This window comes from Dysidea avara, chromosome 15, assembly GCF_963678975.1.
Source record: "Dysidea avara chromosome 15, odDysAvar1.4, whole genome shotgun sequence".
NCBI lineage: Eukaryota > Metazoa > Porifera > Demospongiae > Dictyoceratida > Dysideidae > Dysidea > Dysidea avara.
In genome coordinates this window covers 10,919,607-10,939,268 of record NC_089286.1, presented here as the reverse complement: position 1 = coordinate 10,939,268, position 19,662 = coordinate 10,919,607, and the positions used below count along the sequence as shown (strand labels likewise).

General features: G+C 37.9%; 2 protein-coding genes across 4 annotated transcripts in view; one reads left to right on the top strand and one right to left on the bottom strand.

The window, feature by feature from the left end:
* The window catches only part of LOC136245998 (uncharacterized), a 220,963-nt gene that overhangs the window by 132,085 nt on the left and 69,216 nt on the right, over nt 1-19,662 (top strand). The gene's annotated exons all lie outside the window — the stretch shown is intronic.
* Nucleotides 1,610-19,624, bottom strand: LOC136245997 (dynein axonemal heavy chain 10-like). 2 transcript variants are annotated; one of them, XM_066037452.1, is made up of 11 exons: nt 19,487-19,624; nt 12,885-12,957; nt 12,136-12,297; nt 11,914-12,007; nt 11,726-11,864; nt 11,461-11,674; nt 10,369-10,458; nt 10,152-10,316; nt 2,282-2,440; nt 1,866-2,141; nt 1,610-1,800 (listed from the first exon to the last, which is right to left on the bottom strand). In XM_066037452.1, exons 5-10 carry the CDS (start codon nt 11,755-11,757, stop codon nt 1,965-1,967), a joined length of 837 nt encoding a protein of 278 aa, XP_065893524.1. In that variant the 5' UTR covers nt 11,758-11,864; nt 11,914-12,007; nt 12,136-12,297; nt 12,885-12,957; nt 19,487-19,624; the 3' UTR covers nt 1,610-1,800; nt 1,866-1,964. The 2 variants fall into 2 exon arrangements, with proteins under 2 accessions (XP_065893524.1, XP_065893525.1); XM_066037453.1 differs by having other exon boundaries at nt 11,726-11,860.

The window sequence follows — 19,662 nt, the reverse complement described above, 5'->3', positions numbered from 1 at the left end:
ATGAAGCCAACTTAAAACTACTAAATACTCATCCCTCAAATACATGGTAACCAACATACTCAAATACAACATACTCAAATACACAGTAACCAACACAGAAGAAAAGCCAGAGGCTTAATAAAGATAGTAGCTTTATGAGCTAATGATGGGTGCATGTAAAAGTGGATGTTCAACCTCACAAATGTGCAAGCCATACATGCAGCATTTGATATTGTCATGTTTTTAAAGACGGAAGATAAGAGATGGAGCTGTTGGAGGGAGCAAGGGGATTGAAAGTATACTGTTATTCCTTTTATGAGGTAAAATTGTATTAGTAGAAGTCCACAGAAACCTCAGAAACTGTCCTTTATAAGCACGTTAAAGCAGAGTGTACTTTATATGGAGGGTCCTTTAAGAGTTCTGCTGCATGAACATGTACAAACTTATTTTCACCAACTACCACTTAGACTTGCTAATTGCAAACTAATGCATGTGCAAAACCGGACCATAGTACTGTACTTGTGATATATTTTTACTAAACATGCACTCAACAAGTAAGCTGCAGCTGGTGATTATTACTCCAGCTGTCAACCACTTGTCACAGAAATTACATGCAAACATTTCAACAACAGTAAAAATTTTCCCCTAAGATGGATTTTTTGGAATGATACCAAAACCTCTTACATATCATTTTTTTCCAGGTACATGGCCTTTTTTGCATTTGACTACCAGACTAGATGTGGGGATTTTCATAATGGCTAGTTTAGACAGGCAATCTCTTTATGCAGTGACCTGATTTGACAGATTTTGCTGTACCTCATAACATCACCAATACCATAATATAATCATAGGCGGATCTAGGAGACACTGTCAGGGGGGGGGGGGGGGGGGGCCAAGGGGAAGCAAGAAGTTTTAGTGTACAACAGTGTTTATTCCACTAAGAGGATAAGAATGGAATTCTAGTACACAAGTTGTATATATTCATTTGAATAACTTTATTCAGCATATAGCTGGTTGAATGATGGACATAGAGTTTTTAATTTAAGACTAGGTAGTTGGAGAAAATTTTTAAAAATCAGACCTCCTAGGTTTGAATTTGAGATCATTTTTGATAGCACTTATAGCTAACAAAGTGTATGCTTTGCACTGCATACAAAGATTGGTTAGCCTATGTGAGACAAACCTGTTTGATGGAAAAGTGTACACTAAATCAAAATAAGGAGTAGCTAGTTTTGTTGTGTTGTGTGAAAATTGATGACGTTAGAATTGCGACTGTTCTATTAGAGTAGTGGCTGCTCTGTTAGAGTATTTTGATCTTTGTGCATTTATTTGCCTACTTTCTTTACAGTGTAGCTACAGTTTAGCTACAACTGTAAAGTACATTTATAACTGTTGTCTTCTATTTGCCCATTGGTTTTCTATACTTCTGCATACAGTGTGAATACATGATTCTAGTTTCTGGTATCAATATAGTACTGTAGGTCCAAGGGGGCAAGAAAAGGGCCAAGGGGGCACAGCACCCCTTGGCCCCCCCTCAGATCCGCGTATGTATATAATTATATATAGTCAATTGTTCAATATCCAGATTAACCCATTATGTTCCAGACCTTCACGAGCAATCTGTATGACATCACTTAAAAATTCAATTCCATATTATTACACACATACTCATTGTGCATCATAAAGTTCAAACACTTAGTTGATTGTCCAGGTCTGAGTAGAGGGTGATCGGTAGGTCAAACAACTCAGCATTCACTAGCTCTTGTCTCTCCTTCTCTAACTCTGCAAACTCTGCCTGGAAGTCCTTCAGCTTCTTAACACCTGTAATGAAGAAGGAAAGAAATAAACACACATACAATACGTGCATATAAGCTAGAGGTACATACCATTGTCCAGGTCTTCACCTACAATTCCAGGATCCTACTCAGAAAACTTATTATGGAAGACAGAAACTGATCCAGTAAACTCCTTCACTTGTTCACAAGTTATCTACATAATAGAGGAAGTGATGTGATCATTACATATAGTAGTGTGGTACTACTGCCTATTGTGAACTTCTCCTTCACAGTCACTAGACTACGGTCAACCATTTTAGCCTCCTTGAACAAGTCCAGCCACATTTTCTCTAGTCCATCAGACAGCTTAAGCTCCTCTTCAGGAACCTGTATATATAACACAGCATAATGTACTATGAACACAATGTAGGGGCACACCTGTACATACATAAATACTATGGTATACAGTATCTGGCCATAATGGTGAACACTGCTGTATATTTAGTTTAGTACACATGTGTAAGTACCTGTACATCATACATGACTAGAGTACGATATCTCTCATGAATGTCATGATATTTCAGTTCCACAGTTAAAGAAATTGCTCTAATATTGGCAATAACACTGAGAACAAATTTGAGATCTTCTAAAGTATCAGGTGGTGTCTTCAGCTCTACAAACAACCCCTAAGAAAATGTGACATTAAAATGAATCTTGTTAATTGTAAGTATTGTATTAGCTAATCAAAGTAGTGCAAGTGTATGTTCTATTAGAGAGTTTGGACAGACCAATCCATTAATGTACACCACAAAACAAACACTCCTTATAAAATATTTACATTAGTGAAAATGCCAACTTGCAAACATTTTGTAAAATCTTAGAATGTCCAGCATGCCTCCTTACTAAATTGAGGCAGGCAGCACGAGGCTACCCTTTTTGTTATGAAGTCACATGTCACTATATGAAACTTGCATATCACGATGCTTTCTATTTGGGTACACCACATGTAGGTGAGATGATCTGGACCTGCTTTTGAAGAGGAGATTCCATTATCACTGTGAACTTGGCACTGAATCTCATTTGCCAGCCATAATCTGCATGCTCACTGTTTGTGATTGAACTAAAAACTATAATTGGTCACATCAAAAGGGGCTACTGATTGTAACATACTGTTTTCATCCGAAGTGGTAGGACTATAGTGTGTAGCTAATTGCAAGGATAATTGTCTGCAGGAAACTTAGCTATATATATGTAATACTTTCACACCTCAGATTAAAGGAGCCGCCTGGGCTACATTTCGTATGTAGCCCAGCTAGCAAGGATACATACGAAATGTAGCCGGTCTACAATTTACACAGAAAAATTAAACACAAAAGAATACAAAGACTAGCTAATTACAAACTACCACACTAACTACAATAAACTAAACTACTTACAAGCTACACCTACTTAACTACATTATAAAACCTAAACAAAATCTATAGCATCCTCCGAGCAAAGAGCGTAGTGTCTGAGGACCATTTTGGCATTGTATGTCCATAAAGTCACTGATAACCTTTGCAACAATTGCCTCCTAACCAACTTCCGAGACAAACCATTTTTAACTGTAGTGTGGTCAGCAATTGTAAAGAGTGGACAAAGCAAAAGGAGACCAAACACCGAATGATTCACACACTAGGGGAATAAAATCACCTCCATCATTGGTAACAGATTCTACATTGTTCTTAGCTTCCTCACTGGCGGCAGCAGCCACCCCAGCCTGAGAAGCAGCAGAGGATATAAAAGCAGGCTAAATTGTGCACCTGACAGAGAGGTCAAAGTATGCTGGACGACCCAATGAGAAATTAGGGTGATAAAATGTCCCCAGGACGAGACTGGTCAGAAGAGGCAATACCTTGCTCCCGGAGAACACCAGGGTGGTCTCGGAGTAGAGCATGATGTACAACAGTAACCAAAGCATCATGGCATTGGATACGCAACGGGCCATGTGAGCAACCTAGGAGGTGGTCACCGAATTGATCAATCAAACAAGCATGTACAAAGCGGTGACAAGGGAAAAAGCGGAACACCCAACCATATGCGAAGAACGATAATGAAATCATGTGAAGACAAAGCCAAAGGGTTTCGTTATGTACAGACATCCTACGGATCACGTGATCACTATATCAACCATAAAATCACATAATACCGGTAACTATATTGTGGCAAGTGTACAAGACACCGCTCTTCGTGCTTGACGTTGTTAATAGGACAGTTCCAGCTACTTAGCCTCCACAGCTCAGATGTAAATATTGTTAAAACATGTGACTGTACTGGTGGAGATCATCAAGGTGAGATTTCACACACAGAGTACCAGTACCCGAATCAATGTACCAGGCAGTACTTAATAATCTCTCTGCACCTTACACTGTGCCACAATCAAAATACACCAGCAACAATCAGATAGTTGGTTGTCAACGTTTCCTGAGAATCAAGCATCTAGCCTCCATGGAGTACACACCTTAATGTAGTAGGGATCAAACAAATACCACAACAAGGGGTAGTCACATCTATACTATCAGTTGAATTCAAAATTTGATCAAGGGGCTATTGCACAGTGAATCAAGCAATCAAGATGTCCGGGAAAATGGCACCTTTGAAAGTAACTTTATTTGGTGACATGAGAATGGTTGACGAATGCTCTTATACGGAGAAATCAAGGAAAAAATTTTCAACTGATTCAAAAAAATGCCAACCTGCCAGATGGTGCGCTATTCACATTCACATGTGTAGTGAGTGTGTGTGTGTGCGCGCGTGAAACAGATATTGATGATCCTAGCTTGTTCACTATAATGCCAGGAGCTGGAGCTTACTATTGGATATAACCTGTGCTACTATGAATGGCTAGTAATGTTATATGATTATCCTCTTTTTCTAACTCTAAGTGATATTTGACTTTAGCTTAGCGTTCATTTTAACTGGTGTCAGAGTCCTTGGCTGGTATGGTGGGGTGGTATAGTCACCAATTATCACTTGGTGATCATGAGAGCAGCAAATGATGAGGAAATTTACCATTGAAACATGAGAAAGTTTGAATGGCCCTTGGAAAGATGTTCAGAAATACAGAGCGGATATTGTCGGACCTGAGGAACCAAATGAGCTAGGTAGAGTACCCTTGGTTTGAAGTATATATGTGCTGTGTTATCACACTCATTGTAGGAGAGGTGCAAGACTTTCAGAGCCTCTATGCCTCATCTAGAGTAAGTGATGACATTATCATTATGTCATTGTGATTATATTTGTGGCTTCAGTTTTGGTGTACTGTGATAGCCGATAACTATGGGGCAGAAATTACAAGTTTTTAGGGACTATAATTCTACAGAGTTGGTAAGAGTTGTGATCATCATTATAGATCCTCAGGAATGGGGCCATGCAACTACAGTCCCAAGTGTGTTCACTGTATAGTAAGACCACCTGGCCATCATGTAACCACAAACTGACCTGCTTAGTCCATGGCCAGCTACCTGTGTCATAAAGCTAAGAAATTTTGACTTGATTTCACAGTAATGCACTTGAATGTATATACATATAGAAAATATCCATGTGCTTGCCTTCATGTTAGCTAGATAATTGCTTTTACTGTGTTTTATTAGAATATGAAGTGCTGAGCTAGTTTGAAGGATGGCAAAGTATTGTTGACTATTTGTAGTAAAGATAAGGGGCTATACATTTCTAAATAGTTTTAATATTTCTCTCTGACCGAGTTAAATGTTAGTACCTCAGTTAGTCATGTGCACTCAACTATTTAGTTTCTCATCCTCACTATAGGTAGTGGCTATACATTTTTAAGAAACTGTGAAACCTTACTTGTATACTGCATTGCCATATGACCAGACTACATATGACAGGAAAGTTTGTTCTTAATTCGCCAAACTTTCTTGTCATATGTAGTGACCGTGTCAAGCAGGTCCCACACAAGCAATTGGCTCCGTAACAATAAGGCTTCACTGTAGCTCAGTGTCTGATTCAATTTTATGTTAAACACAAAATATAATACAGTGAAACCTCAGTTATCCGAAACCCACTTATCCGGATTCTTGGTTAACCGAACTACGGAAATGACTGCTCTACTAGAGTAGTGCTATTAGGGTAGTCAATAATACTAAAATGCTCAAGGTTTATACACAGTTTCAGAGATATGGATTTTTCAGACTTACAGACCACCCCTGGTCCCAAGGGGTTTGGATAATTGAGGTTCCATTGTACAACTCCTCCCTCTAAATAGTAATTTCAGTGTGAGTAGCTGAGAAACCGATACTGATAACTAACATGTCCTAAGCTAACAGTAATCACATTAATAACATGATATCATCACTGAAGTGGCAAGTACCTCCTGTAAACAACTTGCCTGTAAATCTTATCACAGCAAAGAAGCCAGTAAGTTATTAATACTATTAGTCACCAAGTTGTAATGTGTAACTACCAGATTTCTCTGTGCTTGGTGACCCACTGTCTGGAGGTGAAGTATATACAATATTGAGCTGAGGTTATTGGGAACCCAACATTTCAAGTTGGTATCTCTTGGACCTGGAAATCCATCCAGGACGTCCTTCAAAAACACAGTGTTGGGGTAGTTACTTTTTAAAAGTAACTCATTACTTATTACTACATACTATAATAATTATATTACTTTGTGTGCACGGCCTTAAGCTGTCGTATGTGCAACTACCACGTTCTTGTGGGCTTCATTACTTTGTTGTGGCTAGGCATTACTCAGTGGAGTAGTAAGAGTTTAATAACTTTGTAATAAAATTATTAGGTAACGCATTACATTTGTATGAAAAGTAACTTGAGTTATATTACTAGCTTTTATAGCATATTTCCCTAAGTAAACAAAGGGTAATAACATTGTGTAACGTATTGCATAAGTAATGCATTACCCCCAACACTGACTCTAGATCTATATAAAACCTCACGAGTATACATTGTGTGTAGTATTGTGGTTAGTTTAGTGTGGTTTTCATGACAGTTGGTAAGTAGTAAGGAGTACCCTCATTCAGTCATTGTTCCTTAGAGCATCACTTTCGGTAGGTATCACATTACAACTGTGTCTTGTCTGCAGTCACATGTGTATGTCTCTTGGCAGGCAAGGTGAATCACGACATAAGCAATTCTTAGTTTTGCAATACATTTTACTTATTAAATGATTTATGTATGCAAAATATCAACGTAAATCTAGGTGACATCTTAACAACTGTGGAATTAACAACAACACTGCTCATACTCATTCATATTTTACTCCTACCATCCAGTATTTATTACATCATAATAAATGAAAAAAATTGTGCATTATTAAGAAACATTTATGTCACAACATAAAGAAACCTATGTCATGTCATCATATCATGGAACCTTATGTCATGACATGTCGTATGTCACGACTATCGCAGTATCCCTACTTTGAAATGGCATTACACTGGGAGGATTTTCGCCTTCACTTCTGAATTTTGTCTGCATACTGTAGCTTCTCCATTGTAATACTTATCGTTTGGTACTAGTATTCAGTTCCTTTGCTATAATTATAAGTAAAAAAGAAGTATAGCGCACTCATAGTTTATAACAATTCTGTGTAGTGCCATATATACCAACGTGCTGACAGTGAAACTAGTATACCTTTGGACCTAACAATGGTATTCCGTGTCCTGATTTAATGCACTAATACAAATGTGACCATGAAGAAGTGTCCTGATTATCAAGATGTCCTGTATTAGTGAGGCGTCCTGATTTCAGGGGTCTTAATGTGTGTATACTGTACACTAATACTAATACAACTGGAACAATGGACTGATTATCAAGCATTTGTTTATGGTATGAAAATTATTAAAATGTTAATGGTAATGGAAGATAGAGCTTACTAAAAGGTAAATAAAGTACACTTGTGCTGTGGCAAGATATTTTGTTTGAAAAGACATTTAGACATTTATTGCAATAAAACACTTTCCACGAAATCTAAAGCCATAGCAAATTTTTCACAGGACCACACTGAAGATCACACATGGTCTATATGATGTAGATGATAAACACCTTTACTAATGGCAAACACTCCAAGACACAATGGAAGAGTGATATATGTATAGTTAGATGTCTGCGGATGGACAAATACAGTTTAATGGCTATGTCAACCAGAATAGAGTGCAATAGAGGTTTGAAGAACACACAACTACACAAGGGTGCACCTGTGACAATTTCAGAGTCTTTAAACACAGCATTTAAATCCCGCTAAAAGTGTCACAATCAAAATTAGTGCATAAATGAATTTACTGCATGTGTTCAATGGTTCAAAGGGTGCATTATTTGAATGACAAGCAAAGTCTGAATTTTGTGCATGCGCAACCTGCTTATATTAGCGAGCAGAATACTGCAAGAATCCAACTGCTCATCACCCCATGAACAGTTTTCGCCGTGGGCAGTTACACATGAGACATTAGAAAGTAATGGAAGGTGGTTGTACGCGAAGCCATTAGGTGTCTGACAAACCAATTAGCTCATGTCCCACGAGTGACCATGCCCACTGAAAATCACGAAGTATAGTTGGGACAAGCTGTAGAGGAAGGACATTCGTGAGTTGTGTACTGCTGTAAGGTTTTTAAACAGCAGCTACATCTTGTGTGCTTTCTCCTGCTGCCATATCTCGTTAAACAGACACACAATAGTGTCGACGTGAGAAATTCCATTTGCCAAAGGGAGCCAGAACAACGACTACTGCTTAATAAATTAAGCTACAATACACTCAAAATTATGCCACCTGCATAATGTCTAGCTAACCGTAGCTATAGCTACATACAATGTTCACCAAATTAAAACTTCGAATGTTGCACTCAAACCAATCAACATTCGTTTATGCATTAATCAAAATACAGCAGCATACCAGCAATGGAAATCATTATTGTCTAAGGGCCGGGTTATCTTTACAGCAACAGTTCTAAAGATCCTAATCTCACTTGAAATTAGCTCATAACCACATGAAATACTTAATTTTCCATAATTACATGGGATAACAACTAAAAATTACAACTAATTAAAGAAAGGGATAATTGAGGTGGAACTATACTTGTCTCAAGGACATACAACATGATAAGTATCAAGATCAAGATTCAGGTGGTACATTGATAAACATGGTTGATGATTTAAAAGAAAAATGGTGAGCTGAACTGCCGGTATTTCGTGCGGTTGTGAACTAATTTTAAGTGAGATTACGGTCTTTAGCTCCTTTAGAGACCTTCGCAAAATTTCCTAAAAGCATGTGCTCAGTGTTTTGGATAACTGTTGCTTGTCTGTACAACTGTCTTCATTGTAATAGCCTCCACTGCAGATTGAAGTTACACAGTGTAACAAGGTGAGAGAGATTCAAGGAGAGATTTAATGTATCTTAGGTTCCCTGGGCTAGTGGTAAGCACCTCGTACAGGTTCTGCCTTTTGTGCAAGCCCTCCAGTATCCAACTGGCAGACTTGATAATATTAAACCAGGTGTAAACGTATTAAAGTAACTACGTATACTGACTGGTGCATTGATTCAGACACTGATACGATGTGTGTGAAATCTCACCTTCATGATTTTCATCATTAATCACCAGGTAGCAGTCTGAGTCCTTGCAATTACCGCCAAACAAGAAGGAGAGTATAGTTCACGTGGCACAAGTATGCATCAGTGAAGTTTCCAGTGTTACGTAATTTTGTGGTGGCAATATAAATTACGTGATCCGTAGGATGTCTGTACATAACAAAACCCAAAGCCAAACCCAAAGAAGGCTGTGGAATTGGACAGTGTTTACATAGACGTTGGTGTTGAAATCGATTGTGGGGATCGATCAACACTCACGTGATTAGGATGCACGACTTGGATTTCGCTATGAAAACCACTCAGACGGAGAGTGTTTTGTTATCCTCGCCATCCTACAAGTTGAAAAACATTGGGCTAAGGTGAAAACTAGTGCTATAGCTTATTCATCGATCGTTTCCGCACGTTTTTGAATATGGACATGCCCCCATCACGAAGCTACCACTCTGTACGGAGTAACCACTCTACAAGCAAGCTTACCTGACTAGGCCTTTAGTGAACTGCGTAGTTTTTCCTTCACTATGTATACAGCAAATCAACCTTCTAGATTGCAATATTCTTGTTCATCTCACCCAAAAATGGAGTCAAATATCCTTATACACTGGTGTGGTGACCATGAACTACTCTACTACAACATAGTGATTCAGTGTTAAACACACCATAATTATCTAATATGCATATGCGCCTAACAGATAGTATTATTTTTACAAAAGTTTTCTCTAAAATTATAAGTGCATGCGCTTAACAACCCAGCTCTATGGCATACAGTACCATGTCCTTCACAGTGTATTAATACGTACCTCTAAATTATCTTTCAGTTGCATTAATCTACTCTTTGCAGAATCATTTAATAACTTGCCAAGTGATGTCACCCAGGTCTTAGCATTCTCCTTGATAGTACGGGCCAGTGGCTCCAGATGTAACATAATACAATCTATCTCCTTCTTTATTGACTGAGTCATCACCTGTTGTAACAGTACACTAATGAATTATACTGAGATATACAATATGTTATACCTCTTCTGATAATGTATCATAAAACTGAAGCTTTTCATCATACGAGGTACAGGAGGGATCCTTCTGTGCAAATTTCTCCAACATTATATCCTGTAGGAACATGTAAACTTGGATAAAAATAAGCAAACACTGTGTTATTACTTATTTCAATACAATAACTGATTAGCTATAGATCAAGACAAACAGTGTGGCCAAGAAAGCAAGTGTTCCACACTATGGGTACTTTATTTAAAGTACTTTTATGCATGCATGGCTCCATGGTCCCTTATCAATTTTTGCATTATAGCTGTCTTACTCCACATACCACAATCACATATGGGTTTGTAAAATACAGGTCCTCAAATATTTTTTTCTTTGTGTTTTCCTAATTTTTCTATATCCTTTCACACACTCTCAAAAGCCAGTATAAAACATGAAATTGTACCTCGATTGCTGTGAAATTTGCTGTTGGGAGTTAACTCAGTTAAGTATGGAGATCCTTCTTTAGACAACTTTTTTGTCAACGTTTTTGTGCACTTTTTGCTACTTGGTGAGAATATTTTGAACCCCGTGATTTTGTTTTTTTCTTTGTAACTCTGTAGCACTCACTGCAGCTTCTTTTAAACCACAAAAGGTTGAATTGTGATGGTTAACCTATACATAATTGCAAGCCATTCTCTTTGGTGGTTTACCAGCAGGTGTGACAAAATATCTTCTTTAACACAAATAATCATCCATAACTGCGTAAATATTGCTCAGATTCGCACCAGAAAAATTAGGTCCCCAGAAAAAAAATGGAGAAAAAATAACAAAGAAAATAAGCCTAACTTTGAAGGTTTGTATTTCACGAATGCATACAGTGATTTTGCTGGAATTTGGAATGTAAGGTGCCTAAGCTATAATGCACAAACCGTGTACTTTCCGAGAAGGGACCATGGAGTTATGCATACATGAAAAACATGTTTTCTGTCTTCCTGTCAATAATATACCCATGGTGTGGCACACCAGCAGGTTCCCATTTCTCTTTCTTTCTAACAGTGTAGCATACAAAAGAATTGTTTACACTCACAGAATAAGAAGCCATCATTGGAACATACACAGTATACAACATACTCGTTGCAGCTTCCACGATGGTCTATACTTCTTCCACACTGACAGGTACTTCAATATTTCCCCAACAACTCTCTGAATGTTCTTTTGTACCATAGCAGCTTTGTCCACCACATCAGGGTGCATACTGATGTCTGAGAAGAATGCGAACGTCACTGGCTCAGGTGGAGGTGCCTCTATACAAGAACCATTCTTCCAAAGTGGGAACAACTTGGTACTGAATATCAAATATAATTTATCAATAAACTATATTGAATACTTCATTTACCCTTCCACTACATCTCTCATGGCTTGCATCATCAACTTGCACAGCTCATTAGCAGGTGGATGAAGCACCACTTCTGGTGCTGACAGTAATGTCTCAACTGCTTTTCAGAGCATGTGGTAAGATGAAGAGTTCAAACTATCTATAGAAAAATAGGACTACAAATTCCTTAAAATTCATGCCAATCTGACCTATAACACTCCTTAGAAATAGCATCAAAGATCCTTTTTTCCCAGTGAGCATAGTACGATTTCAGTCTGGGAGACTTGCCAGAGTTAGTGTACACTACAACAAGTACAACAAGCACTCTGAAACTCTGTAACCAATGAAGCATACAAGTTTCTAGCAGTATTTATTGAGCCAAGAACGTACACATGTACACACAAGTACAGTTAGTACACACACATTCATACTTGTTACACAACACCTTTGCTTCAGGGAGTTCACATCCTGGTTTTGGTGGGGGGGAAGCTTAAACAACTTAACATAGCAGAACAAATAGTGTGCAGTCTTTTATCAATATCACTAGTATCTTTCTGTATCTGACTGGATAGGAACTCAAACTTGCTCAGTACCTATAAGATGTACAAGTCATTGGATGGACAAATACTCTAATAGAACACACATGCCGTTGGTTAATATTGAGCTAGCTTCACAAATCAAAATTTACACATTCACACACACTTGACAATAAAGTCATGAATGCTCAAAGAGTTCAGTTTAATTGTTTTACTCCTGGCTTGAGAACCCTACGTAAGAACTTAAAGTGATCTTCCAGACTAATCAAAAAATAGAATCATTACGTCATTTGGCTTAATAAACGTTTGTTATCGTGGTTACAGACACAAATACTACCATTAGGACTTGTTCCACAAGGAGATGACAATTGGCTATCACTATAGAGCCACTGGACCCAAAGCAGTGTATGAAGACACAATCTTTGTCAAAGATTGATACACAATTGTTACAACTTTCTATGTGGCCATACAAGTCAACAGTCACACTGGAAGGACTACACAACTGACCCCTATTACTACCTGGTGTACCAATCTTGCCCACATAGTTACCATCAAGAGTAAAGATGGACATGCAGTGATTACCATAGTTAGTAACAAGTACTTGATTGTTATTGGTGACTGCTACATCATAGGGACTACTTAACTGAACTGATCCAATAGTGTAGAGGTGTACTGATAAGGATTTTTCAGTTGTACCGATATCCGATTAATCTGTACCTAAAAGAGACGATACCAATTATACCGATCTGATTATTGTATATTCTGTAAAATCAAATAGAATTACAGGCGTTCTTAAAGTGTAACAGCTACCATTTTCAGAAGATCTGGGTAACAATATTCTAACACAAACAGCAGTACTAACACGTGCAGTCGTATGGCTTCTCGTAACTTAGCATTTCGATGAAATAGTATAGAGAGATTTTCTATTTGTTCGTAGTGAGCAAAAATGCTTTTCATTGCTTTGCTAGTACTCATATTTGCCATGCAAACTATCGGTAGCGATATCAGTTCTCAGAGCATTTGTGCCAATTACTGATATGGCAGAAATTTCCGTATTGGTAGCCCATCCGATCACCAATCCGATTATCGGTACATCTCTACAATAGTGTGGATAAACTGATCATCACACTGGAACACTGAGATGTGATTAAGCAACAAATACTATATTATAATACTTACTGGACCAGACAGTTCACCATCACCAGTTTGTTGAACTGTACTAAATAGCTACCATTGGTATCAAACATGTGTGTACTTCCTGATTCCGTGGCAGTTCCAGCTATTGTTTTGTCTGTTATACTCAAGCTGAATCACGAAGGACAATAAGTCCTTGATTATCTAGACTTTGAATATCCGAATTCCCGATTATCTGAGCAGTACAAATGACTGTTCTATTAGAGTGTTTTGACAACTATACTGCTTGTTCTATTAGAGTATTGTATGCTCTATTAGAGTGGTTGAACAAAGTAGATAAATGAGTGGGATTCACTTATCTGGACATCTGAACACAATTGTGATACACAGGTGTTTGGATATAACAGAGCACCCACCATACACAAGCTGTGACAGTGGTGGAAGTGGCATGTATAGTACAAAAAATTAAAAGTGTTCTGGCTTTTAAAGCATGATCACTAATTAATATAGTGTGTATATTATGAACCACAGTAGTGGTTCATAATAAAGATCACCTGTTTTTGCCAAAATCCTAATAGAACACACACCTAACACTACCTTAGGAAGCTCACAAAAAAAGCCTTAGAAGTTAATTTGGAAGAAGTATAGGTCCAATGGAACATATGAAGTCAAAAGTAACCAATAAAAGTACTTTTGTACATAACTGAAATATGCCATTTTGTTCATCTTTTCCATAGGGCAAAATGAGAACTTTTGGGGGATAAAAACTACATAACTTTCCTTCCTATGTCTTTCTTCATGTGACCTATTTTCTTAAAATACATATTACAATGATAACACCCATTCTCAAGCAAATTTGCTTCTAGTAGGTTCACTTTGCCATTGATTTTCTGACTTCATCTCTGCAAGGGTAACCAAAGTGTAAATATGTGTTAATAAGTATTCAATCTATATGTTCATTAGGAAACCCAATGTCATTACCTATCCTATATTTAACCACAACAATGTTGTTGTGTATACCACTACATACTGTATATCAATTAAATTTGGCGGTGAACTAAATTTGGCGAATTGACGATTCGTCACTAATACGCCAAATTTTAATTTCGTCAGTATACATATTTTTAAAACTTGTTGATAACTTTTTTCTCATAAACAAACACATTAAACAGATAGAAATAAACCTTGGGCCAAGCAGTTGTTGAAGTAGGTTTATTTTACAAACCTTCGTGGATACTGCTGAAACTGGTAAATTAGCGTGGTTCCACGCATGCAAATGGGTATGGCTTACTGACTAGACTAGAACTCATACTCGATTAGTGGGCGTGGCTCCACGTAAGCTTGCAGAAAGCAGCAGACATGAATTCGTGTGCAGCCATTGATAAATGGGCGAGTATGTCTACAGACAGCAAATAATCCTGAAAGTGGGTGCGGCTACGAAAGAAATTGGAGCAGCACAATACGGCGTCAAAGTGAGTCAGTACAGCATCGTACTTACGCCATTCGCCAATTTTTCAGTGAGAGCATTTCGCCAAATTAAAATTTCGCCAACTGCTATTTTATAGCAAATCGCCAAATATTAGCTTTGCCAATATTTGTTGTCATACAGTACTTGACTTATTGTGATCACATAGCTGCACAAGTGTACATGTGTATATGATCAATCAGAAGCCATACTATTGTTGACTACAACATGCTATACACTGTCTATTGTTGGATATGTCAAAGCTGTATAGTACAAAGTACATTCAATAGTAAGGAAACAATACACTGGTGTTTGTTAACTCTGATAGTATTAGCTGACCATACAGCTACTGTACATGATGACTGACTGTTTAGTACTGTGTAATATCAAACACCACCAGCACCTCTTATTATCATGTTAGCTATCCATAAATGGATTTGTAAAATGTAAACAAACTAGTGTAAAAAATTAAAACATGGGAATAGAGATCGCTGAAAAAAGGAAAGAAACAAGAGTCAAACAAGCAAACATGTTAAACACACAGAGATCGCGCCGCGCTATTTGGACTCAAATATGGAGAAACTACTGTACCGTTTTTTCCTTAGTTTCTACCATATCCATTGAATCCAAATAGAGTTCTCTATGTGTTTAACATGTTGGCTTGTTTGACTCTTGTCTCTTTACCTATTGTAACTTAGTTACTTTTTGCACAGTATTGACACATTAATTGCTCACATTTTTCACAGTAGAAATTCAGTTCCATATCATGTTCATCATATAGCACTGGGACGTATTGACATCTTTCTTCTCAGATTATATCTACTTCAGCATGTGGTGATCTTGATATTCTCGCTATAGACCCATTGCAGGTGAAGTTGCCATATCAACATCCACCATCTTGGAGTACAATCCATTGTGCAGTCCTGATAGTGTGATGATGGATAGCATAGGAGAGACCATAGGTTTAACCTTGGCTGTAGTATGCAGAAGCAGCAGCTCTACTTCCTGGGTATTGTTTTACTCTTATAGAAAGAAACACCATCAGGGTTGCAAAAACGGGTTGTACTCTAAGATGGCGGATGCTGCTATGGCAGCAGCTCACCTGCAAAGGGCAGTCGTTAGAACACACCACATAAACTATTTCTAGTTTTCCTTTAAAGCCATTTCATCAACATTGAGAAATCATTTGGTAAATCCTTCACTTCTCTGCACAACCGTTTTTCTGCACTCTGGGCAAGTAGCTATTTCTGTAACTTCACGAGACACTCGTTACAGTACGAGTGGTAAGAAGGGAGATATTTTGGCTGCTTGTACAGTTTATGATCATGAGCAGCTACTCTGCGTACCATTTTAATCTCTTTTACAGTCGGAGTTTCTTGCAATGAAATCAGTAATGAAATCAGTAATGAAATCAGTAATGAAATCAGTAATGAAATCAGCAATGAAATGGTAAGTCAAAGCTGAAATAACGAATTTCAGCAGGAGACACACGTGTGACTGTTGTGCACGTGTAAATGCACGTGCTTGTCTGGTACATTGAACAAGACATTGAAGCTACACTGTTCGCCTGTCAAACTTCAATGCTAGTCTCGTGCCCAGACCGCTTTTTTTTCTTTTTGTGTGGGGGCGGAGGCTTTTTTTCTCCGCCCCCACACAAAAAGAAAAAAAGCGGTCTGGGCACGAGACTACTTCAATGCTTGGAACTACTTTGTCTACTTCCATTAAGCTGTGAGTGACCAACAGGCAAAAGAGAACTGAAATTCACTGAATGTCTCTTTCTCCGCACAATGCTTATCGATTTTAATAGATGAACTTCATAATAAGGAATTTTAAACTGTTGCCCCTAGCAACCTGAATTTGACATTATTTTGTAGTTGTGAATGTCAAAAGCAACGTCTCCAATTTTTAAAAGGATAGCATATATAGGTCATGAGATATGACATTATAAAGTTTGCAGTTTTCCCATACATTATCTATGGGAGGGGGTAACAGTTGCCCCTTCTGGGCAATCACATGGATACTGTATGGGAAAACCACAAATTTTAAAATGTCACATCTCATGATCTACATACTCTATCATTTTAAATTTGGAGAGGTTAATTGTGAGATTCACACCTACAAATAATGTTAAATTGAGAAATGACATCAATAGAATCTGCTGTTTTCCAACACATTATTTATGTGATTGCCCAGAAGGAGCAACTGTTGCCCCCTCTCATAAACAATGTATGGAAAAATGACAAACTTTAAAATGTTATATCTCATGACCTATATATGCTATCCTTTTAAAATTTGGAGATGTTACTATAGACATTTACCCCTACAAATATTATAAATTCAGGTTGCTAGGGGCAACTTTCATTATTATGAAATTCATCCATTATAAGCGTTGCTCGAAGGCGCTTAAAATTAAAATCGATAAGCGCCATGCTGAGAAAAAGGAAAAAGCGGTCTGGCCACGCGCGACTGGTTAGTGACATCACGTTGAATACTGTATTTAATATCATCATAAAAATATAATTCATGCGACATGTGGTACAATCCATTACTATATACAATGGGGAACAATAACTAGCTAAACATGTGATTGTTGTTGTTCAGTCTGTGTTCAGTAGTAGACACACACCTTGTAACACCCAGTGGGAAATATGTTCCTTAGTAGCAAGATCTGCTTCAAACACAAGACCAACTCCCATGGCATTACGACGATCTGATGTGGTGTAAACAGGGCTCAACCCAGAATATAAACCTAGAGGGGGCGAAGTAAGTTGCTTCGGATTCTAGGGGGGTCTGGGGGCATGCTCCCCCAGGAAAATTTTGAAAATTTAGGTATAAATATACTCAATTTTGGTGAAATTTTACTGTGATGCCATTGAATATTGACCATTGGATTATACAACTTTGGGATCAATTAAACCTTTCCATTTCTCAAGGCTTTAAGTATAAACCTAGGGGGGGGCAATAGCTAACCCAGGGGGGGCCTGTGCCCCCCCCCCCCCCCCCCTAGATTAACCCCTGGTAAACTGGTGTCCAGAATGTGTTCTAATGTGAGGAAATGCAAAAACTCACACATTACTATTATAAATTAATTATGGAAAATAATGTTAAAACTGGGCACACCCCCAAGACAGTTGTGTGCTTGCTCCTCACTCCTGCAAAAATCTACACACAACATCCACACGCAAACGCAACTACATTAGAACAAGGGCAAGCTAGAAAGAATGTTGTAAGCAAGGCACATTTGACTGCTCTATGAGGGTTGGTAGTACTACGATATGAATTCTCTTCAATGATCCTCACTTAGGCTTATTGATAATTTTATGTTCAGATTGCCTGCCCGCATTGCTACTGTATGTATCACCACCTAAATTCGGCCATTATCATGAAGTTTTCACTGTTATTTCACCATTTCAATGTTTAATGATTATATAGAAGATTTAAACTAACTTGCTTACATCCCTAGGCACAGAGAAAGGAAGGTTAGATGGGCTGAAGACCAATCCCAATGTCAGGAAAAGGGACTAACCCTTTCACTTATCAATGAGTCAGTTAATAAAAGATCAAGATAGTCAAATAGAGCATTTGGCTAACTAATAAAACAGTCAGGTGCATATAAATTGTAATGAATAATGAGCCACTCACCCACACTAACTTTCTGATTTGAAACATAAAATTAACAATAAGTGGCCGTACTTGATAATAAATAAATTAAAAAAAAAACTTTTACTAACTTGATTACCTCAATAGTTGCTATGCCACTATAGCATGCACACACACGTGCGCACACACACACACACACACCAATCAGTTTCCCTTTGGAAACCAGAATTTGCTACTATAGTACCGTATAGTCTCGAATTACGGCCTGGTCGTTTATTTCTTTCAAACAACTTTTTACCCCGGCTACTAAACGAGACCAGTGACTATACAAGGCCGGCGCTTATACAGTAGAACCTCTCTTAACAAACTCCCCGAATTAAGGACACAATAGAAAAAAACTCCATAATAAGGAGAAGCATTTTGGCTCCAACAGGTCTGGTTAATACATTTTTTATACCTGAAAGAAGAAAACCTCTATATTACAGCAAAAAGGCCAAAAATTCTGGGTCCCAAAATTTCCGTAATAAAGAGGCTCCACTGTATACCTGATCAGCATTCACGAGTCAACTTCATACCTTGGTGTTGTACTCTTCTGGACTCTCCTTGATGTTTCCCTCAGCATATTTCACAGATTCAAGCTTAAAAGGAACTCTAAAACGTTCTTCACTTCATCGTTTATAACACCACCCAGAATTGTTAAAAATAATGACTGCACTAGACATTTATTTGAGACCTGGCATTTATTCGAGACCCAGCATTTATATTTTGTTATGATGCTGTATTGTATACCCCTGGCAACTAAACGGGACCAGGCGTTTATACAAGATCGGCCGTAATTCAAGGCAATACGGTACTTGTCTAAAGTATCAGTAGTAAATGGTATCTAGCTATTTTAAGTAATCAATGTTTGTAAAATGGACAGAGCTGTAGCACTAGCAGCTGGTGATCATGTGCTACTGTCAGTGTCTATATGACATTATCAGTTCAATTACATAAACTATGTATACTAATTTATGGACAGGCTTTTATACGTAAAAGTGTGCTTACTTGAAGTTTTAGACGGTGTGCTTCAATAGGAATTATCCGTAATATTGGTAGTTCTTCAATGAGAACTTTAGGAAGAGACTTCTGAAGACATTGATTCTCCTGGTCCCAGATGGCACCTTCTAAATACAGTCCACTAATATAACAACCTGACGGTGCTCTCTCAGACACCTGATCAG

Bases quoted from the DNA above. Each gene is read 5' to 3' on its own strand.
- LOC136245997 (XM_066037452.1), bottom strand. From the start codon at position 11,757: ATGATGCAAGCCATGAGAGATGTAGTGGAAGG. The intron at 10,459-11,460 runs GTATGTTGTATA...ATGTTCCTACAG, and splicing joins CATCGTGGAAGCTGCAACGA to GATATAATGTTGGAGAAATT. The intron at 2,441-10,151 runs GTACGTATTAAT...ACATTTTCTTAG, and splicing joins AACTGAAAGATAATTTAGAG to GGGTTGTTTGTAGAGCTGAA.